The sequence below is a fragment of the Oreochromis aureus genome, linkage group 17, assembly GCF_013358895.1.
Source record: "Oreochromis aureus strain Israel breed Guangdong linkage group 17, ZZ_aureus, whole genome shotgun sequence".
Lineage (NCBI taxonomy): Eukaryota > Metazoa > Chordata > Actinopteri > Cichliformes > Cichlidae > Oreochromis > Oreochromis aureus.
The window spans coordinates 26,383,212-26,407,287 of NC_052958.1; the positions used below are offsets into that span (position 1 = coordinate 26,383,212).

Consider the following 24,076-nt stretch of genomic DNA (forward strand, 5'->3'; position numbering starts at 1 on the left):
TGCATTTTGCTTGGTGATGTTAGGTTTGGATGCAGCTGCCCAACCATGGAAACCCATTCCATGAATAATACCATTAACAGCTGACTGTGAAATATTTAGTACCGAGGGCATTTCATGACTGGACTTGTTGGACATGTGGGACCTTATTGGCAGGACCTTCTGACACTATGAGCATTGAAGGTATTTGACTTTGTGACATCGGATCCTTTTCTTCAGAACAATGCTATTCCATTTGGGTTACGTAATGTTCCTGCTACTTTCCAGAGTTTTGTGCATAATGTGTTAGCTGCAGTAAATAATTGCAAAGCCGGTCTGGATGATGTACTTGCCTACTTGTCTGCCCACGTGAAAACACTGTCTTTAATCTGTTTCTGGAAAGCTTCACTCACTTCGTTTCGATGCCTAGGCAGGCTGCCTTTGAATCTGCTAAGGCATTATTGTGTAATTTGGCAGTTCAAGCCACAACCAATTTTACCCTTCCCTTTAAACTTAAAGTTGATGCTAGCTTATCTAGTGCAGGCACTAAATCATCCCATCTGCTACTTTTCCAAGTTAACAAACACAAGCTGAACAATAGCACTACTAAAAAGAAGCTTTTGCCTTGATGATTGCTTTGCAGAAATCTGAAGTATACATTGTGGTGATCCCATCTTCTGCAGTATTTTAACCTGCAGATTGATCATAAAAAAATACTGAAAATGTAATTGCAGATATCTTGTACAGACCTTTCAAGTTATCTAAATTAAACACTATTATTAAATATGATGTTTAATTTTTGCTGCCGTTGTGTTTTGTTTCATTTTGTGTAACTCGTGTGTTCTTTTGCAAAGATGTCAGTATTGTGTAGGGAGAATGTGGGCTGCTTAGACTGTGGAGGTGCCCAGCTGTGATTGTTGTAGCAACACTACAGCTTACTGGAACCAAGCAACATAGCACGAACAGAACTTATAGCTCTAAACCTAAAGTACTAGGTCAAAGACCCAGGACCATAACACCTGTTTTAAGTCCAAATCCAACTATATTTCAGTTTTCCGCATTTATCCACTCCTGTTACATTGTGCTTTACAACATACAGATTAAGGCAAAAAAAAAAAACCCTTCATGTAATGAGTCTGCATAAATTTAATGTGTAGAGAAAGTACCTATATTTCCCAGCAGTTTTCACTAACATTTTCATTCGCAATAGCGGTTCATTGTATTTTGGCTGTTTACAGTCTGAAGCAACTGAGCAGCATGGTGCAAGTGTATGAAGGTAAGAAATGGGACAGGGCTCCAGAGTCTAAATACTGGTGGTTATGATTACACTTAACAGATGGCTGACAGACTTTGAGTAAGGCTCTGTACCTCCAGGAAGAGATGTAAAACTGAGAGTTCCACAAAAAAATGGTCTGAATAGTGTAATAACTGGCTATAGGAAAATTGAGAATAAGAGGATTGTACAAAGGTGGAAGTGACAGAACGGAGAAGCAGGAATAGCCCAAACATCAAGCTATGCAGACAGACATGAGGAACCAGTTCACGTAGTTTTTTTTCCCCTTTAGACTAACTGCTGTAGTATTAATATATATTTTATGAATAGTATATAGCAAATTTAAACTCTAAGTACAGCAACTGTACACCAACCCTAAGCCGAAGTTTTGGAGGAAAACATTTTTGGGGTTTTTTTGTTTTGCAATAACAAAAAAAAGTTTTAAATTTCAGCTGCCAAAATTATCTGCCAATGGACAGCTGAAAGAAACAGAAAAGGGTAACAGTGTGAGTGGTATGTTTCCTGTTTTGGTGTGCTTTACATGTCCTATTTTGCCCTTGACTGCCAAATTGTCACTCTAATTACTGCAAACCCTGTATTTATTCATTTAGTAGCCGTTGCCTTTTGTTCTGGTTTTTGTAACAATGTAATACTTAGACTTAAACTTAGATCCTCCCATGGTTTATGTGGCATATCGGGCGGCAAACGAACGCCACCAGGCTCGATCTTGTGCCCGGGTTTCAGCTTCTTCCAACGATATATTCGATGTCTTTAGGTCTTGATGGAATGACCTTCGCCAGGTGTTGCGGGGACGTCCTCGTGGTCTTTTAACGCTCAGGGGTTGCCAGTGCATCGCTGTTTTTGGAATCTGTGCGTCATCCATGCGGAGGATATGGCCGGCCAGTCGGAGCCTTTTGCGTGCAACGATGTTGTGAAGTTTGACTGTGCCACTCCTTCGCAGGATCTCCTCGTTGGTGATGTGGTCGGTGTAGCGGATCCTCAGAATCCGGCGAAGACATCGCTGCTGAAAGACGTCGAGCTTGGTGTTGATGCAGGCCGACACCTTCCAAGTCTCGCTGGCATAAATGGCGGTTGGGATCACAATTGAATGTACAATGTAATACAATGCATTATTTCTAGTTCTCTTTCTCTAGTTCATGACTCATATTGCAATTTGCTGGCTATCTCCCCACCTCATTTAAACCAAATTTGTACATCAAACTTTTAATGTAGCATCACAGCATCACTTCATCTCTCTCTTCCATGTATCTTCTTCTGTCAGATTAACTCTCTACATCTCCTTCCTCGTGTTATAAACTTAAATCTTCTTCCTTTGGGTTGTTGAATATTGATCCATGATTTTTATTGTTGTCCTATGTTGCTTTGCCAAGAGCTTTTCTTTTTCATGTGCCTCCTGCATTTGCCTCTCTGTCACACTGTTTGTAAGAGTTCAGTCTTGGTCCGTCTTTTAGTTTATTTTAGTTTTACTTTTAAGGGTGAATTCTGATCATAGACATTGGATGTAGCTACGACAGCTAACTTTGTGAAGTAACATTATGAGGCCTTGAGATTACCATCTTGGTGTTTTAAAACCGGGTGTGATCTGATAGTGGATCTGATAGTGAAACCCACATGCATACTGGCTTGGCAATCAAGTCATTAGCCAATGTGGCTTGAATTTTGGGTCAGTTGGACTCAGTGTTTTAGTCATTATGATCCAAAATGAGTGACTGAGACCATAAACTCAGGAAAGTGATCAAGTCTGAAGACTGTTTTCCCATATTCTATAATGCCTTCATAATACTTGTTCTGTATATGTGAAGTATAATAGGAATGACTACTTAGTAGTCACGTCTTTTGGTGTCCATATCTGTGTCTGCAACAGTGTATAATAAAGGCTTAACACTGCAAGTCTTTCTGCAACAATGTATAAGGTACCATCTTGATACAGAGTTATATTGGTACACTGGTCCCCATTAAAAATAAAATACAATCAAGTTTAAGTGAAAATACATAAATGCCAGAATTGCATTCCTCTACTCAGAGAGTAACACTAACCATTAAGTACAGTCACTGGCTACACACATTAACAGCAGCACTCCACTTAATGATCTGAGCACTTGGTAAATTGCTAAGACATTCTCTCAGTGGCCTTAACAATAGCCTCCAATGAGCTATACATTTTGGGGACTAGAATAACCTGTAAGAATGATTAAAACTGTATAATGACAATAAACAAATTCAAAAAGTTAATATTCTCAATTTAGGCTTTAAAGGCAGAAATTAATCAAAAACTGTTGCAGAATAACTACCATGGCGTTTGAAGTGAATTAGTAGGGTGAGTGATCTTGCCTAAAAAACAACCAGCTCCCTTTTCTGACCATGTAGAAAGAAAACCAGATGTGGAAGTACCGACTCTGTCCAAAGTGCCCCTAAGGTTTACATTTGAACATGGCAATCCTAGCAGAGAAGAAGAGATTTAAACTAATATTCCATCCACGGCTCTTTGGATATATGTTTAATTCTCTCTATAAATTGTATTTCATCTGTAAATTGGGTATAATCCTTTCTTCAAGATGATCCAACTGCTCACAACAAAGTCCAGAATAAGAACAGCTAATACCTCACATTTTATGTCTTCCTTACACACTCACTACTCTTGGGATTTTTTCCTGTGTGTGTCCAATCCACTTTGTCCACACACTGCCTTTCCATTTTTGAGAATGATTTATGTTCCAGTTTTGTTTCTTTCCTAATATCGTTTGTTATTCTTATGTTTGTTAGGATTTGGACATGCTGGGGTTTGTTTCTTGCTCCCTCTCCAAGATTTCTGATTTCTGTCAGATTTCTGGGTTCTCTCATCGAGCCAGCATATTTCAGGATCAGCTGTGGCAACAGTTCTTCGCTAGATCACTGTCTCTGCTATTGTGGTAACGTAACCTATTGCTAGTGACTTCAGATAATGCATTCCTTAGATCTGACAAATCTAAGTTTCCTTGTTGGTCTCCAGCATTCCTGAGAGTTACATTTCACCCTCCAGAAGAATTGAGCCATTGCCAAACACTTGCTCACCTGCTTCTGATCTCACTTACCTGGACTCCGCTGTTCCACCTGCGCACCCGCCAGCACATTCTCCCCTGCTCAACAGCCGCAGTCTGCCTACCTGCAGTAAACCATAGTCATGCCTACAGTGTGAAAACTAAGCTTCACCTCCCACTATTGCTGATTCCGTATTTGTTATCAAGCCCGGCCTCCTTTTAAAATTTGGTCTACCTCTTCGTGCACTACAATCATCTGATAACAGTTCGTATGATGGGAAGGAAATAGTGGAGTGGTCTATAAATTTTGAAGAACTTAGTTATGGACATTGCTTTTTATCATCACATTCTTGTCTTTTGGTGGGACAAAACTAAACTGTGTCCAGTGCAAATTTGACATGTAACCAGTGTAATGTAAATAACAAAAATGGCAATAATGTACTTGAGTTCATTCATGATGCATTTCCTGTGGACGAGAAGCACAGAAGTCCTTTAACAGCTCCCTCCCAGTCCAGAAAGAAGTGCCTGGTGACACTTAATAATCTGATTAGATTCAATCTAAAAACTCATGTGCTGGCTTGTACAAGGATCCTGCATATTGCTCCATTTATTTATATTTTAAATTGTACAACCATGTTTTTAGTAATTAAATTAAATATAGGAAAAAAAAACTTGTCAAACAAGCTATACTTGTTTTTTCTCCACGGCATGTGCTCAGTTTGTACCGGACAGCTAGAGTAGCTGTGTGTAAAGGTTCAAATGAAAGAGCAAATCTCCTTTTTCACTTCCTTATTTCATTCAGCTGTGCCATTACTTTTTCGCATGCTGGGGCTCTGTCCACACGTACACGGATTTTTTCTAAACGCAGCTTTTTCTATGCGTTTCGGTCTTTTGTCCACACATAAACTGCGTTTTGGGTCACTGAAAACTGAGATTCTTTTTTCAAACTCCTGCTACGGTGGAGATTTTCGAAAACTCAGTTTTTGCGTTCACATGTGTACAAGGAAAACGGAGATTTAGTCAGGCAATGTCACAGGTGTGGCCTTTTTTGACGTCATGCTCTGCGCAATGTTGTTGTTTACGTGAGATTAATTTCTACAATAGGGGATATAAACAAAATTCTGTTGCTGTTAATCTTACTTTCTGCAGTCTTTACACGCTTACACATACACATGCAGCTACTGTCCCTCCATTTAGAAAGACTGCTTCTATGCGCCATCTTTGTTTACTCATTCCCTCCCAGGCTTCTGATTGGCCAGCATTTCTATATGGTTAGGATTATATTGCCACCTGTTGCTTTGGCATTTTCTTGACAGTGTTTGACTTTGTGATAGCATGTTTGTCCCAGGCAACGTCCACACATGCAGTTTTGAAAAATATCTCCGTCCACATGTAAACGTAGAAAACAGAGTGATAATCAGTGTTATTATCCACACCTGTGACCTCCATTTTTTTCATTTTCATTTTCTATAACTGCAAGTGAAAGACAAATGCAGTGATGTTAACTTCACTAAATCTAATCCTGAAATATAGCCATGCTTAAGGGAAACATCTCCTGAAATGAGCAAACATAAAAATGCTCGAATGCACATTTCTTTCCTGTCTCCACTTCTTTGTGTTTTCATCCTGATCCACATTCCCTTAAAGGTTCTCCTTTGGCCAGCTGTGGAAAAACATGGTTGAGTCTTGAACTGATTAAGGGTGAGTTTTATTGTCAGCCTCCATGTTTGTGATAGGCACACTCTGAGACAGGCATTTTTTAAAACTGGTATTTGCATAGAATATAGTATTTGATATTTAACTTTGACTCTCTTTTGATTTTCAGGTTTTTTTTTCATTTTTCTCTTTTCATTTTGTCTTGTAAGCCTTCTAATCTGTATAATAACAACAACAATAATAATAATAATACTAATAATAATAATAATAATAATAATAATAATAGTATATTGTGTATGCATGGGGCTTCAATTAATATACAACCCTTTTCGTCTATCTAAACTTTTTGCTCTAGGTAAGGACTCTCAGCTAAACAACATTTTATCATCCTTCCGAACAATAGTAAAGCTGGCGACTTTTATTTATTTGTTTATTTTTTTTTAAATCACGCTTTTACAGTATTTGAGTATTACTATTAGAAGTGTGGCTGCTTTGAATGACAGGTTTGGTCACTTGTGGCATTAGAAAAACAACATGTTGGTGGCACAGAATGCTAATTTTGAAGCTTTGAGATGTGATTGTCCTGCCCCTCACAGAAAAACAAGGTGTGCCAGCTCTAACCATGATGCCCCAGGTCATTGGCTAACGGCTTGTGCTGACAAATTGTTGGCCAACGAGTGTTTCATACCACAATCAATCCATCATTTTGAAACATGGTATGACAAAGATTTACAAAACAAACTGAACTATTTATTTAGTATGACCCCAAACAGGAGACTGACCCCATAACATCACCAGAGTTCACAGACAAGAGGTACTTTTGCATTGGCTTCATTTTTCTGACTGAGAAAGTATGTCCATGTTTTATACTTTATGGCTAAATACTTGAGTTGATGCTTTAAAGTGTGGATTGTGTAATTGCAAACGATAGTTTATTTCACGTAACTTAAGCCCATATTTTATAATTAGTATCTATATGGAAAGTACTTGACTGCGAAAACAGTTCTGAGGACATTACAAGATCATCCTTATAATTTAACAATTGGAAACAGAACATGCAACTTTCTCCTTTGAAACAACACAGCCATCTCTGACTCAGCATTGTGAGCATCACATGGAGGATTGATTTGGAACACATGCTCTGCCAGAGGATGACTGAGGATGACACCCTCTTTGACCTTCCAGATGTCAACTATCTTTGAAACTATCTGTCTCACTATAAGGAAACAGCAATCCAGAAAAACCAGAAGATAACCACTAACCTCAAATCACTGTGTGTTGCTTCATGACATTATAAGACAAACATGGACTACGTAAATCAACAGTACTCATTTCCTAAACGGAAAGAAATTCCAGCATTTTCTAAAGTCCTAGCGTGGGAAAGGCTCCACAGACCAACATAAAAAATGATCATTTTCATTTTTTTCCAGGTTCTTTCAGATTTATTTTTTAACAAGACTGTCATCCCACAGCTGCTCAGCCACATGCTTGAGAAGTAGATGCCTATGCTCCATAAGATCTCTCTCTCTCTCTCTCTCTTTTAATTTACATAGGAAATATCACAGTATGGAGTCCATAACACTACAAAGCACTGGTATCCTATACTAGTCACATGCATTGCTCAGGTATGATTTTGGCCGAAGACACAATCAGTCTTAATATCCTGAAGGTTCCTTTTATGAACTCTGAGCTTTAGTTCTTAAGATTTGGATTAAGGTCAGGTGATTGGCTGGGCCATTCCAGCAGCTTTATTTTCTTTTTCTCTTGTGTGTTTGGGATCATTGTCTTGCTGAAATCTCCATCCCCATTTTATCTTCATCATCCTGGCAAATGGCAGCAGATTTTTATTAAGAATGTCTTGGTACAGTTAACACTTTACAACACAACCCGCAAATAAGGCGCAGGTAGCCTGTACTTAAGTACAATTTGCGAGCAACAAGTCAGGTTTTTGCAGGAAACAATGAAACAATTACAATGTAAGTACCCTGTACTTATAGGCCTAGTTAATGAGTCACCTGCAAGACCCATAAAACAATCAAACAGTTACACTGTAGGACCCATGACTAAGGTGCAAGTACCCTGTAAGTTCATGTAACAAAAATCCAGCAAATAGCCAGTTGCCTGCAGTGCAATTAGGCATGCAATGTAGGCAAACGGCTGGAAAGACAGCTATAGCTGGAAAGGATTTAAATTTACTTAGGATGGGAAATGAGTAGTTCATAGGGACAGCTCAGGTTTAGACGTCTAAAGGACAAAAATAGAAAGGCACGGCTGCCATCAAAAAAGATGTATGTCTTCATTTCTGAAGGTTGTAAGATTATATATATTTTTTTGTCTATGCCACCCTAATCATTCTTTTCAAAATATATACTGCATAGCAGTAATTTCCTTGTTTTGATTTTAACACAAAATTTCTTAACTTGAAAATAATTAGTTGTTATTGGTAGATGTTATCAGATTAAATGAAAATGACGTACATACTTCATAAAAGGACTTCAAATTAAAATTAGGAACTTGTAATCTGTTACTGTATTAAATTAAGACATTAACTCAAGGCTGAGGAAAGTGTGATTTTCTTCTTTTGAAAATGTTTTTTCCCTGATAGTACAGTGCTAAAACTTTGTGTACAAGTGTTTGCTTAGTTGAAATAATTGCACCTTAAATATAATTACCCTATAGATTTCAAAACAGCTTTAACAGGGCAATGTTTTTAAGGTAATCCTAAAAAAAAAAAAAAAAAAAAAAAAAAAGCATATCATAAATAATAGTTACATATTTAGCACACAGGCCGGATCTGTTTTATCTATTAACAGTCATAAAACCAGTGTCCCTCACAGATGTGAATCCAGTAATCTTCTCTTGCTCTATTGGAGTGATGTATAAAAATATAATTATTAAAAAATGTAATATTTTTAATAATATTGATAATAATACCAACTTAAAGTAAGTTTACATTTACAATTTAAAAAGTGAACTACAAAACACTCCTTTAGCCTTAATTACCTAAAGTTCTAACATTTAATTAATTTTTGATCCCTCTTATTTTTCTGTTCTTCAACATTAAATAACATTATTACTTAATTACTCTTTCTGTCTGTCTGATGACATCACTACTGATATTTCCACGAATAACGTGACGACTATGGACCCAGCAGCTCTCAGCCCCTCATGATTTATGAGGACAGGATTTATACAGTGCAGAAGTTGTGCAATCAGTGGTTGAAAAGGCCCAGTAAGGAATACCAGGGAGCAGTTGCTCACAATCTACAAAGACTGGTTTCTGGAGTACCTAGGTTGGCTAAGCGTTTGACCTTGACCTTCATTGTAAGTGCCCAAGATCAAAGCTGAGTTTGGAAAAAATAACCAAGAGCCCATATTGAGTAATGTATCATATGAAAGGGCATGGAGAGAGCTGTACAACACACTTTTTATTTTTTTCAGTACAATACTCCGTGACGTTAGAATCATCACAAAAATACACACTGCATGAATATATCTTAAAAGCTCAGAATTCTCATGTAATGATTTTGGCCAATTATTTTAGCCAGTTCTGCTTTAATCATGTGGGTAAAGATAAAAAAAAAAATACACCATTTTAGTATGTAATGCTTCACGGTCATTGGTCAAATGTCAGACATCAGCATTGTGGGGGGGCTGTCGAGCTCTCAGAGTGCTGTTGTTGTAAATGGTTTACACTTACATACAGTTAGCCACATATATATTTGGTCACTGACACAAGCTTTGTTTTTGTTTTTTTACCTGTTTACTGAAACATAATCCAATTATAGTTGTATAGTTATAGTTATATATGGACATAATGTGTAGACTCAACTTTCATTTGAGGGAAGTTTAGGAGTTTCACCTCCTTAACCTGTGCATGTGCCACCCTCTTTTTAAAGGGACCAAAAGTAATTGGACGCTGCTAACAAAACATCTAAAAAATCCAGCACAATTCTGGAAAAGCATTCTTTGGACAGATTAAATCAAGCTCAACCTGTCCCAGAATAATGGCTAGAAAAAAAGTATGGAGAAGGTGTGGAACAGCTCATGGTTTAGGTGTAACTATAAAACATTAGAGCACATTGTGTTGTGTGAAATTTTGAAAATGTAGCAGTATTATAAAATATCATAACTAAAAAGGTGTTTTGGTTATTCTTCTGAAAGGTTTGGAAGTATCACAACATATGGCTTATCTGCCTTATATTAAATCTAAGGAATACTATTTTAATGTAACACTATAGTAAGTGTTAGACCTTGTTGAGACTGTATATTTGTCACCAGTGGGAAATGCTTTCCTACCATGAAATTATCTGTTCCCATTGTGAGATTAAAACATGGGCTGACCTGTCTTAGCAGAGTGGTTATTCTCCTCCTGCTCGAGGATCTGATAACATTCTTCCTCAGCCTTCATGTGTTGAACAACCAGAGCACAATCTGGGTGGATGGCCTCTGTCTGAAAGCGAGAGAAAAATCTTTATCACAGTCCAGTAACACAGAAAGACACACAGAAGTGCAGAAATAATTCGACATAATTTTCTTTTACATGACATGATAATGGCGCAGATAATGTTATTAATCAGTAGTTCAGTAGTTGTTCCATTTGTGTTTTGGACTTTGTTATACTATTGACCATATATTAAAGAAATATCATATGGAACCTGTTGTTGGCCTCTCCCAAAACTATTACTTATTTTTTATAATAAAGGCTTTAATGAGATATATTGTAATGTAATATTCACCACATAGAACAATTTTTTGAGTTATATATAAAAAATATTCAGTTTAACTGTTTTAGCCTATAGTAACAAAACTGGAGCATCAACATCAGGAATATGTGAGCACCTTCTTCTGTACACAGAGATGATAAGGTGATGAAAGTTTGCCATATTTGCATCTGTTGTCCTCTCTTTGTCTGCCCTGTCCTTTTAGAAACAGGAAAGAGCACTATTACCCTAATAACCCCGGTAACAACAAAATTGTCCGTGAATCACTACGTTATCGTTGTGGAGGGGTTTGTGTGTTCCAGGGATTTGAGTGGCTGTGTTTTCAGTGGGCTTTTGCCCCCATGATAGCGTCTCCCATGGTGGACTTTGGACTGCCTCGAAGAGATTCTGGCAAACTGTCAAGCGACTCAGGAGGGGAAAGCAGTGGTCTACCTGCACTGTGCATAGTGCGGGTGGAGCGCTGCTGACTTCGACTGAGAACATTGTTGGGGGTTGGAAGGAATACTTCGAGGACCTTCTTAATATGGGTGAGTTTCAATAATTGATTTATCGATTAAAATCAATTTTAGCTTTAATAAAGCAATATTGATCCATTAAAATCCTGAATCGATTTTTAAATATATATATGTATTTTGCCAGAAACGCTAGAATCTCAGGTCAAACCTCACAAAAGTATTTCAACAACCATCAAACACAAAATCACACTTCCTGCACAGCTCTCTTCACCCTAAGTGTACTTCAAGAACAGTTTCCCATTTAAAAATCTCTGTTTTCTGCATTATTCGCTTGCTTATTACACACCAGTCTACCATTGTGTACAGACAAGAAAGCCTCATGTCTGCTGTTCAGTACTGAAGAAATGTAAACTTTTTAAAATTATGACAAATTGCAAAACTCTTAGCTGTGTCTCAAATAAAACCTCTGTAACTTTGCACTGCTTCACTTCAGCAGGATCAGGTAATGTTCATATGATGATTCATGGTTTTCTTCAGTTTTCTTCAGGGTCTTTTAGGATGAGGGGGACGACTTGTCTATCTCTGGGGGTGAGGTCACTGAGGCAGTTAAACAACTCCTTGGTGGCAGGGCCCCTGGGGTGGATGAGGTTCGCCCTGAGTCCCTGAAGGCTCTGTATGTTGCAGGGCTGTCTTGGTTGACACTGCTCTACAATGTTGCGTGTAGATCAGGGGTGGAACCTCTGGATTGGCATACCGGGGTGGTGGTTCCCATCTTTAAGAAGGGGGATCATACTTCTCAGCCTTCCCGGGAAAGTCTATGACAGGCTGCTGCAAAGGAGAGTTGGTCCGGTAGTCGAACCTCTGATACAGGAGGAACAACACGGTTTTCATAGTGTCATGGAACACTGGACCAGCTCTTTACTCTCTCAAGGATACTTAAGGGTGCAAGGGAGTTTGCCCAACCAGTCTACATGTGTTTTATGGACTTGGAGAAGGCATTTGACCATGTCCCTCTGAGTGTCCTGTGGGAGGTGCTTGGGGAGTATGGGGTGTCTGGCCCATTGCTACAGGCAATTCGATCCTTAAACAACCATTGAAAGAGCTTGGTCCGCATAGTCGGCAATAAGTCAGACTCGTTTCAAGTGGGTAATGTACTTCGCCAGGGTTGCTGTTTGTCACCAATTCTGTTTGTAAAAAGACAAAATTTCTAGACGTAGCTAAGTGGTGGAAAACTTTCACTTGGTTGGTCTCAGAATCTCAGCTCTGCTTTTTCGCAGATGATGTAGTTCTGTTGGCTTCATTGGGTGATGGCCTCCAGCTTGCACTGAAATGGTTTGCAGCCGAGTGTGAAGTGGTAAGAATGAGAATCATCACTTCCAAATCTGAGGCCATGGTCCTCAGCAGGAGGAGTGCTCATACCAGGTCAGGGACGAGTTCCTGTCCCAAGTGGAAGAGTTGTCTTGTTCGCAAGTGACAGCAGAAGATCGACAGATAGATTGGTGCCACAGCAGCAGTGATGTGGATGCTGTTCCAGTCCATTGTGGTCAAGAGAAAGCTGAGTGTAAAAGTAAAACTCTCAATTTACTGGTCGATCTATGTCGCTATCCTCAGCTATGGTCACGAACTGTGGATCAAAAAAACAAGATCACGGATACAAGCGGCAGAAATGACCTTCCTCCGAAGGGTGGCTGACATCTCCCTTAGAGATAGGGTGAGAAGTTCAGCCATCTGGGAGGGGCTCAGAGTAGAGCCGCTGCTCCTCAACATTAAAAGGAGCCAATTGAGTTGGTTCGGGCATCTGACAAGGATGCCTCCTGGGCAAAGAGGAAAGCTGAAGCACAAAGACATAATAGTTTAACGTACAGCCTGTTTATTTTTACAAGCATTGCGTTGCTTATCAATGAGTATCAAATATGCAGACTATTTATAATTACTGCGAAAAGTCAAGTTTTGACAGTATTTACCAAGTAAACTGTCCACAAGTATACCATGCTCAGTCTCTGTGGCACATAGTTGGCCTTTGGTCCACCATTTCAGATGGAGTCTGGAAGAAGCTGACAAGGTCTCTCCTCACTGTAACAGCACCATGTGATGGATTACTGCCACACCTGTTCTCAATCAAGAAACCACTTGAATAGGACCTGCCGGACAAAGTGGAGTAAGATTCATAAAAGCCAGATATCATGCAGCAATCCAAGGAAATTTAGGAACAAATGAGGAACAAAGTAACTGAGATTTCTCAGGTTATAAAGCTATTTCTAAAGCTGTGGAACTCCAGCAAAAAACAGTGAGAGCCATTATCCACAGATGGCAAAAATGTGGAACAATGGTGAACTTTCCCAGCCACCCAAAATTAGCCCAAGGGCGCAGCAACGACTCATCCAAGAGGTCACAAAAGACCCCAGAACAACATTCAGAGTTCTCCATTCCTCACATGCCTCAATTAAGGTCAATGTTTAGAAGGCCCTGCATCACACAGTTCCAAGACGAAAACCACTGCCAAGCAAAAGGAACATAAAGGCTTGCCTCTGTTTTGCCAGAAAACATCTTGATGACACAATCTAAAAACAACATTGTTAAACAACAAGCTCATACTAATGACCGTATAATGTGAGGTAGTGCTAAATTTTATATAGCACAGTGATAAAATAGCAAAAGTAGTTGATCAAAAATAGCCAATTATAATGCAAATGATTCAGTTTGATGCAGAAATGTTCATGACATCTTATATAGTGACAGTTGTAGGTATTTGTCACAAAAAGAACTGCTGTACAGTTTTATGGCGAACCATAGGTTTTTGAGCAATCCTTTATAGCCCCAGGTCACACAACATCTAGCCTGAAGCTCTGTCCCGGCAATTCTCCTCTTTGGAAAAGGAGCTCCAGAGGAGTCTCTGATCCTTCCAGCCTCCTGCACCATCAGGGCGATCCCTTGGGAGGTCAAGTAGGCCATACGGGAGGTAAAGCACTCAGAACCAGATCCCAGGACAGTGCTGCTCCACTCCAACCACAATGAGCCAACAAACTCGCCTGGGTCGAGTTTGTCCACAACAGCCTCACCTCTTCGGTGACTGGGTTATCTTCTTTTGAAGCGTCCCTGGCTTATCAGCCACGGCTCTTTCCAGCAGTCGAAGGTGAGCATGAAGTTCCTTCAGTTCAACACCATCTCTCCAGGTGCCACCATCTTTAGAGGACCAACCTGGCGGACCAACGTAAGACTCCTGCACCTCCCTACAAGCCTGGACAAAAGGTCTGGCTCACCACGAGGTATGTCCTGGTCCAGACCGATTCCAGGAAACTGACTCCTAATTTATAGGGCCTTTTGTGATTGACCCAATGGTTAATCCTGTCTCTGCCAGCCTAAATTTAACGTGGAACATGCTGATTTTAAATGTCTTCCACGTATCTCAGCTTAAACCTTACCTTTCCAGTCCAGTTACCTGTGACTCTGGATTACCCTGCCACTACTTAAGGCAATGGCAGACTGATGTTCTCCGCTGGATCATTGTACTTACCTCAGTTAGTGTAGCCAAGGCTCTCCTTGTGATTCCTGATTTCTCTTGACGTGATTCTCTAGTTTCCTAACGTGTGTTTCCTCTCTATGTACAGACCTTCTTGGATTTTTCCTGCTTCCCTCCAGCCCCATCGAGTGAACATGAGCGTGAGTGGACCTCAATATATTGTGAATTTCAGATGAGTGAGTCGCTGCTAGTGTGAAGAGGAATGTGGATGTGTTTACCTTCCTCTTGGACTTAACCTGGATTCCCTGGAGTCTCTATTCCCCCGTCACTGTATATATGTTTATGTTTCACCTGGTGTCCCCATAAACCTGTCTTTGACTGTACAATTCAAAGTGCTGAGTCCAGTCTTTGTGATCATGACATATCCATTGCATGCAGACACTTTTATAGGAAGTCAATCAACAACAGTACAACCTCCTCACCACGCATGCACACTTTTTTCACTGTTTAACATAACAAATTGGACCAAATTAAAACCTACAATTTTAATCTGTCTGGGGGTTTTTTATTCACTTCAACATGCTAACAGCATCTGGAGCTCCATGCACTCTACATGCACATCTTCATCTTTCTGCACTCCTTCCTGTGAAGCATTGCAAAATATTATTACTTGTATAGTTAAGTAAAAATATCTGCTGTATTACCAAAAATATGTACTATTCACTGACAATGGAGAGTGATGGAGGAAATTTTTACTTTATTATGTGCACTAGCAGTAGTTCAGTAGTTCATTCAAATTCATTCAAATATTTGATTTTTTATTTTATCGAGAGTAAGGCATCATATATATAGAATAATATGCTTGTAGTGGCTATCCCGTGATGATCAAAATTTCTCTGAAAAAAGGCTGTTAATGAGAACATGTATGTTGTCATGATAAATCAGAGACTTGTTCATCTCTGTTTCCACGCAGAGCACTGATCATTTATGATCTCAAAGCAATGAAAGCAGAAACAGTGGCTGTTTGCGTCACACGCTAATCTCCCATCAGTCTGAGGTCAAAGACCAGAGGTTTATCCACAATGTGCAAGTGGAACAAGAAAAGGCTGCTAGCCTTTCAGCCTGATAAGCTCAGGCCATTGTTAATGGGACATAGACACACCGGTGAAATGGAGACAAGCTGCAGTTTCCAATGGGATCCAAGCCAAGCATGCTTCCAGTGACAATAGCCAACTGCAGACACAAGATGGCAGTGACACAAAGGATGGGTGGAAAAAAGGCAAGAAAATGTATTAAATGAAAAGGAAGGGATTGTTTTCACTTTTATACATTTTAATTTGTATCTTTTTTATTTTGGATGAGGCAAGGTTCCTAAGGGAACATTACTGATACTTGATTGTGTGACTTTTTCATGAGGTCAAGATAGAAGATTTAATGAACATCTCACCAGCGGAGTTAGGCAGATTTTGTTTTTTGAGATTTTAGTGACAAAATGAAGTTTCAATTTATCTATTGACATGCTTTCAACATTCTTCTTCTCAGTGCACATATTTGCTTCATTCTCCCTGTGACGGTTTAGAGAATCTACTATTCAAAGTCAAAGTAAACTTTGTCATCTCTGCTATATACCGTACAATATATAGAGAGATGAGATGACGACGCTCCAGTTCCATTCAGTGCAAAAAAAACAACAATAAATATAATAAGAGTAAGAAATAAATATACCCTTTAAGACAAAGGTAAGGGGAGTAAATATAAACTTTAAGATAAAAAGGATCAATAACAGTCTAAATTTACAATTTATAATTGAGATTTAAAGTGACCTTGAAGTAGTTTAACGTGACCAACGTAGCAGCTTTACAGTTTACAGTATGAGTGATTTAAAGTGACCTTGAGTGAAATAAAGTGACCAACAAGGCAGTGGTATGTGGAGTGCAATAGAGTCAGTTAATGGTTTGTGTGGGTGTGTGGGGTGAGGCGGGGGAGCCGGTAGTGAGTTCAGGAGTCTGATGGCTTGTGGGAAAAAGCTATCTTGCAGTCTGGAGGATGCTGCAATAGCATCTGCCAGATGGGAGGAGGGAGAAAAGTCCATGTGAGGAGTGTGAGGGGTCAACAAGGGGTGTGAGGGGTCAAAAAACAATACCCCGTAAAACACCATAAGAAAACACTGAATTTGCCAAAGATCAGCCGCGGCCTGTTCGTGGCAGCACCACGAGCCGGAAGTCCTTTTTTATTTAGGATGAGGCTTTCAGAGGTTGGAGTCTTGAAATGAACCCCTGGGATGAACTGTAACGAGCACCCATGACAGCAAAAAATGTGGGTGTTTGACTTCCTCTCAAAGCGTTGACATTTGCTGTCAAGGCTTCTCTATTTTTATTTATATTCACGCCTTCTCAGGAATGTGAACAGGAGGACGTCAGAAGCTTAGATCTATAAAAATCTGAGATTATAGTAACATGTGCATGTAGATTCCAACAGCATCTGAAATCTGTAGTTAAATTTGTGTCATACTTTGCTATCAAGTGAGAAATATTTTTTTTTCATTTGTTTGTTTGTTTTTTGCATGTGTGGGGTTTTTTTGGCATGCAATTAATTTCTTTGGATGTGTTTGATTCAAACTGTGTGAAGAAGCTGTAGCGGAACACCTGCCTGTAGATCAGATGGTGACACTGCAGGGGAGTGTGACATTTAACCCAGTGCTCTCACAGCAACCCAGTGACACTCACTGCTATAGGGCAGAAACTCTTCTTGGCCTAAATCAGGATTTGCATAGCAAAAATCCTTGGGCAAGATACTAACCCCAAGTTGCTCTCGAATGCGTCCATCAGAGTATCATTGTTTGATAAAAAGTAATTATGTAGAGGAAAAACCAAGCATAGAAAATGCTTTATAGTTCTGTAAGTGCTTTGAGTGGTTAGAGTAAAACAGTGCTATATAAGAACTAGTCGATTTTACATTTACATCTACATTTTTTCACATTAAGGCCACCAGATGGCAATAGGTTGGGTCGGCTGCATGATAGTTCTTGATGAATACAAGTAAATGAGGCTAAATGAACCAATTTGGTGACTGGCTAAATTGTTGTTTTTGCCATAAAAAAAAGTTTTATTTTACCCAGAAATTGCAAGAATTCAGCTAATGCATTATAACTGGTGAGTTAATGATTTACAACGGGACATATTCCTTTGATGGCACCAGTTTACACATTTCCAAATATACAGTATAAACCAGTCAACAAAAAAAAGCTTACACGATTGTGTATATAAGAATTATGCAATTGTGCAGGTTGAAGGTAACGTGTGTCAGGACACATGCCTGAAAGTAAACTGGTGCTCTGACGTGAGCTGGCATAATAATTATCATAACTTTTCCAGTATTTCGTTCAACTAGTTTTAATCACATAATTATCTAGCACTGCCTTAGATGTCAGACTACAATCCTTGTATAAAAATCTTCTTCTTATGTTCCATCATTAATAAACATAGAAGCCCGTCTTTCCACCAGCTATTTTCTATTTTAAGTACTGTTTCTATCAGCCCTTTAAAAATATTACTGTACACGAGGGAGGAGAATTCACAGTGAAAATATTAACGTAACGTATTCCATCTGGGTGGCCTGTTAACTCCTACATCATATAGTTCAAACCTCCGGGAATAACACATGAGTGCGCGTGGCTGAAGACTTGATCTGGCAGCACAGCCTCACTGTGACACAAGACAGTGCGTTCTTATCTGCCCTGTAGGCTTATAGAACAAACCTCCTTTATACAAGCAAGATCGTAACATGACATACTGTCTGATGGAGCCACACGGGGTGTCAGTTTCGAGTGTAGTGATGTGCAGTGAACCTGGAATAGCTCATATGAGCAACACAACCTCGCTGATGGTTTCTCTCCTTTAACAGATGCCGAATAATAGACTCACTCAGAGAGAAGAGCATGAGTGTCATTTGAGCAGCACTTTAATTATTGTAACTCTCCATCCTAACTGGCAGCAGTTTATGTGGCTGTGGTGTCATTTAAATCCAATCACTGTCTAAAACAGGTCATTATTGCAGGCGCCTCCAGCCAATCTTTAGTCAGTTCCACTTGTTAGCATTCCTTTTTTTAACACTGGTCTCTGAGTCTGTGTGTCTGTCCTCTTTGTTAAATATCTCATATGTTCGTAAACATGCATGTTTGCTTTATTACTAAGGGTTCATATTCATGTCTGTACAGCAGATAATTTGCTAGCACAGACTGTAACTGAAACAGCAAACCCAGCTTCATCTAAAGCTAACCCATAGATCCATAGACCAGCCCTTGTCATTTTCTCTTTAACACTTTGTACTTAGTTTAAGATCTGTAATATTTTGATAGAAACTTTTTGCTAAAATTGTGATCTAAGGCTTTGGGAAATACTTAAAGAACTCCAGCTCAATCCATGCACTTGTAGTTGATGAAAGAAAGTCAGGGTGCTTCCTTGCCTCTGTGATGGTATTTAGATTAATGTGAGTTATATTTTACTCCATTGTTAAGCTCAAATAAAAAAAACTTGAAAAGGACACATGTTTATCTTACTGTAAGTTCCAGAGGAGTGAAAGGATTAAATCAAATTAAATAACAATTTTTGTATACTTTTTACATTTTTAAATTATCTAAATTGCTGCTGTTATATAAACTACTTTCTTTAAAATCAGACTTTCTTATACGATACAAGAAGGTGAACCATCTGTATGCTGAAAATCAACTGTGAAGTCAATCTTTTCATTTCAAGGCACAAAAGCCCTTCCTGTCTTTTCAGCAACTGAGTTAATGTCACTCATTATTTGCCCCCAAAAATCAATTGACTGCCTTCGGTTTCAATACAAAAACGCAGCCATCAGAAGGGCACTAACAGGATGACGGCACATTTCCTCATGTTAGCCTCTCTGCACTGGTTACATGTGGCCTTTAGAATTGATTTTAACATTTTACAGCTTGTTTTTAAGGTAAAACTTGCCTTAGGCTGGAGACAGAGGGTAACAGGTCATTTGATGTCTAATGGGAGAGGCTTCTGCAGGCGATAGGATAGAAACGTTACAAGCTGTTACTCAAGACCTGCTATTAGGATATTAAAGGTAGTTGTATTTGTATTTTTCAAATAGAAAAAAACTGAATTAAAATCTCCCTCCATGGCATGCAAACACCAAGCACTTCTCCTCTCCTTGGTCTTCAGTGTTTGTATGTGGCCAGTCTTCATTATTTACGTTTATGTTTATACTCACAGCAGGGAAGAAGAAGACAGCTGTGGTTGTATAACTCCCTTCCTTGTTATGTAGTGCTTGTAGATCAGAGGAACAGTGTAAAGCCATTAGCAGGGATGTCTGTGGCCTCACTGGTGTGCGCATGCACTCAAAATGGGAATGTAGTGTTGAAAAACAACTTCATGGAGATCAAAAACTAAAATTTCAAAGCTGCACTGTACTGTACTGTATGTGTGCCTCCTATTATCAAACAAACTGGGAACAATTACCTTATTCAGCGCTGGGATATCTTTATGATTTACTTTTTAGTCCACATTATTACCATTTTGGTTCACTCAGCATTCTCATAAAAATCTCTGGCTAAATTTTTCATCTCTTATAGAGACAGACTTACTGGATGACAGAAGAATCAATATTGGACTTACTTACCCCGAGTACACCAGCACACCTCTTCACCTAAAAACTATTGTTGATGGTTGCCTGGTGCATATGTGCTGGTTATGGCTAATAGTAACACCTTGCATGATGCTAAAACCACTTAGACTTGCACTTGAGTGCACTCAACTTGTTAATGTACAAGTTACAATTTTCTCTGGATTTTTTTTATTTTATGTTATTCATTTTTCTTTTCATTTTTTAATTGCATCATGTGGCTCAGTAATGTGTATAGACAGTGTTTGGAATCCAGGGACAGCTGCACCAGTATAAGTTCTGATAATGGGTCTGAGCATTATATCTCCATACCTAACAGCATTTAGAGTATTTATTGGCTAGCCTATGGAAGTTTATGTCCTTCAAAGACATGCTTCCTCAGGACCTCACGGCAACCTCTCTGAGTCTGTTTCTGTCTGGTCAGAAACATGCACACGTAGCCTACTGGAGTTTTTGTAGGTCAGTGCAAGTGGCAATGCTCCTCCTGTTTTTCCTGGTACAATTCTGCTGCTTGACTGATGCCCTTCTATAGCCCTGTCCAGCTCACCTAGTGTTATGACAAGTTTTCTGATATTTCCTCCACGCACTTGAGATTGTACTGGGAAACACAGCAAACATTCTTGTGACTGCACGTACGAATGTGCAGGCCTGGAAGGCGCTGGACTACCTATATAATCTCAGTTGGCTGCAGGCGCCATCTCATGTTTGCAGACTAAATCAAGATCAAGTGTTTCCATGTGATCATTGTAAATGTTTTTGGACAAAAGCCTTTGTGTCAGATATGGATGGCAGTGATTTTGAAAGAGAAAAAATGAAAAACCCAGTGTTCTAAGTAAAGACTGTCACTGCACCTTACACTGAAAATATCAGCAATAAAGTAATAAAAGGCAGTAATTTTCTGTTGAATAAAGTAACTCACAAGAGATACTGATCTTGCTGTCATCTATAAAATAATATATAATATAAGGAAAAAGGGGTTAAATGCATCTTGAGTCTATGACAATCTGATTTTTTTGTCTGGAGCAAAGAGCTAATAAATGAAGAGGCAACACAAAGACACAAATCACTCCATAACCCCAAAAGAAGAAACTCCACAATGGTTTTGAATCAAAGTTCATATAAGGACAAAATGCAAAAGAAATGTGCTTCACACTAAGTTGTTTACGCCATTTGAATTTCAAACCCCCACATGCATAGTAGAATCAGGAAAAAGGGGAGAAAATATTTCTACGTTCTCATTACTGCCAACTTTTTGAAGCCAAAAGCAGAGAAGACTCAAGTGAGCAACGAGGGTTAATGGAGTCACAGGAGATACTATTTTTCAATATTTATTTGAGCTATATGAGTTTGTTCTTTGAAATCCAGTCCTCCTCTTGATGGCTGAAGTACATCTCAAATTCTACTTTTTTGTTATAAAGGAAAGAAAAAGCAAAGCAGAAAAACAAAAGTCAGACAGACATGCAATACATGGCTGTATTGGTTCTTAAGTCACATGATTTGTGGCGATTTGACACCACTGGAGACAAATTAGTCATCTAGCAAGTAATTATCATCCTAGTTCGAATCAGATGTGCCAGACAAACATGAACGCAGCAGGTCAATATCAGAAAACAACTCCTCATCTACACGTTCTGTGATTATGATGGATGCGGTGTTTCCACCTTAAATTTTTAGAAATATTCATGCAGATAAGTTCATGATTACATTGGAAGCAAAAAATTATTATAACAATCTAATTTATAAAATTGTTTAAAACATGCTTTTCTTCTTATTTATGACAAAATAAATGTTAGATGTTAGAATATTGATGCAAATGTATACAGTACAGATTTTGATCAAGTATTTTTTTATATATTTTTTATTTTATAATTTAGATGATGTGTCTATTACATTAATAGTTTAGTTCTTTACAAAAATGCCAGCGTCATGTATAACTTACCATTTGCACAAAGGTCCATCTAATGTAAAAATGAATTTGTTTACAACAAAATATGGAGAAATCTGCTCAGGTAACATTTGGGGAGAGTTAATGTATATGATGGTGTAGCAAGAAGATGGAAAAGAATGCAGAGTTATCCGGTTCTTCTATACCTTTCCAATTAAGAGTCTTAAGGTTGATGGAAATCTGTTGCTCAACGGTTTGGCGTTTTTTGGTTTGTTTGCTTTGAACGGTGTATGCCTTTTTGTACTGATTGTACATGTAACTTCTTTTTGTATTTTCTTTACATGGCAGAATATAACAGCTCTGGAAATCAACATCTGAAGATTATTTACTTTGATACACAATGAGGGAAAAATTTAAGTCAAGTATACACACACAACAAACTGACACTCAGATATTAATCAATACTGATATTAAATTTTTAAATCATATTAGATACCTATTTGCCAACAGTGCTGTCTTCGCCTCCTCCAGCTGATACAAATCTTCACACAGCACCTCTTTTCCAATAATGCATCTTAAATGCAGACAAACTCCTCTCACCAGCAGCTGCATTAGTTGATGTTCACAACACTTTAAAGAATTTTGAGAGGCCAGTAAAGCTCCCATTTCCACAGCATTTAACTATTTAACTATTAGCACTTACTCAATAGATATATCAGCCATCTGTTTTCATTGAGGTAGTGACAAATGACTAATTGCTAATAATAAAAAGCATTAGGCAGAAAACCTTATCAAGCCTGCCTGCCTATAATATTATTACTGTAGGGTTACTATCGTTTTTGTTTATTTTATTGTTCATATTGTATTTGTATTCTACTTGTATTACACAAAAATTTGTATTACACAAAAAAAATACCTGTTAGTCTCTAACTTCTAATTTACAGGGTAAGGATCCCTAATTCCCTTTCCCCAATGCTCCAACAAAAGCTACACTCATGATAACATGTAAACCCAATGTACAGTCCCACTACAATGAAAGAATTTATAAATGTACAAAGTGAATAAAAGTAAAAGTTAATAAAAAGTAAAATAATGAATGTTATTGGATTGAAAAATAATTTTAAAATCTTTTAAGTCATGTCAGTATAAAAACAATGTGACTGAAATCGTGTTAAAATCACCCACACAGACACATTACTTCATGTCCCAACTCTCCTTATGATAAGATAGATTAGGTTAAGCTGTGCGTTTGCGGTGGACTCACCGTTTCCCAAACAGCTGACTGCATGAAAAGACCCAAGTAAAGAAATGCGTCCGTCCATTTCAATCGGGAGCTTCCAGAGATAAGCATGCTGTGCGATGACATCTATGCTCGCTTTTAAAAGTGCATGTAGAAAAGTAGAAAAAACAGATTACAACAAACTATTTCCTCCTTAAATTTCCACGACTGGCAGCACCCAATGAACTGAGCAGCCGGCTGACAGTTTGCCGGTATTAATGCCGCTGGGTCTCTCTCCACTGTCCGGTGAGTGAGACAGTGCGCATTTACACGCGGAGAGGAGCCGGTGCTGGACAGAGACAAACAGTTTGCGCTCCTCCCTGAAATGGAGCAGAACACACAGACGCAGATGCGCGCTGACAAGAGGGAAGACAGCGAGTGGAGTCTTCACGAGCAGGAAAAACGGTGTGTTCATAGGTTCGAGGTTTTTACTCTAATTCCATAAACGGATCACACTGAGGATCATTTTCAGGCTCTGTACTGCCATGCAGATGTATCTCCCGAAAAATGTATGCATAAAAGTTTAAACATCATTTTGCACTGAATACCTGTTTTAGGAAGGGATAAACATGTATTTAGACTCGTAAGATTTAAATCATGGTTCTGTTTTAATACCCTAATAGTACAAAGGTTTTGCATCAAGTTGTACTCCAAATACATAAAATAAAAGTTCTA

At 38.7% G+C, this 24,076-nt stretch overlaps 1 protein-coding gene across 1 annotated transcript in view; it reads right to left on the reverse strand.

Moving 5' to 3' along the window:
* LOC116329384 (pituitary adenylate cyclase-activating polypeptide type I receptor-like) overlaps window positions 1–23,622 on the reverse strand; it is a 60,444-nt gene extending 36,822 nt beyond the window's left edge. The window contains exons 1-2 of the mRNA XM_031751385.2: window positions 23,387–23,622; window positions 10,288–10,396 (exon numbers count right to left, since the gene is read on the reverse strand). Of these exons, the coding sequence (XP_031607245.1) occupies window positions 10,288–10,396; window positions 23,387–23,488 (211 nt within the window). The 5' untranslated portion in view covers window positions 23,489–23,622. The remainder of the gene's footprint in view (window positions 1–10,287; window positions 10,397–23,386) is intronic.
* Window positions 23,623–24,076: the final 454 nt, after the last annotated feature.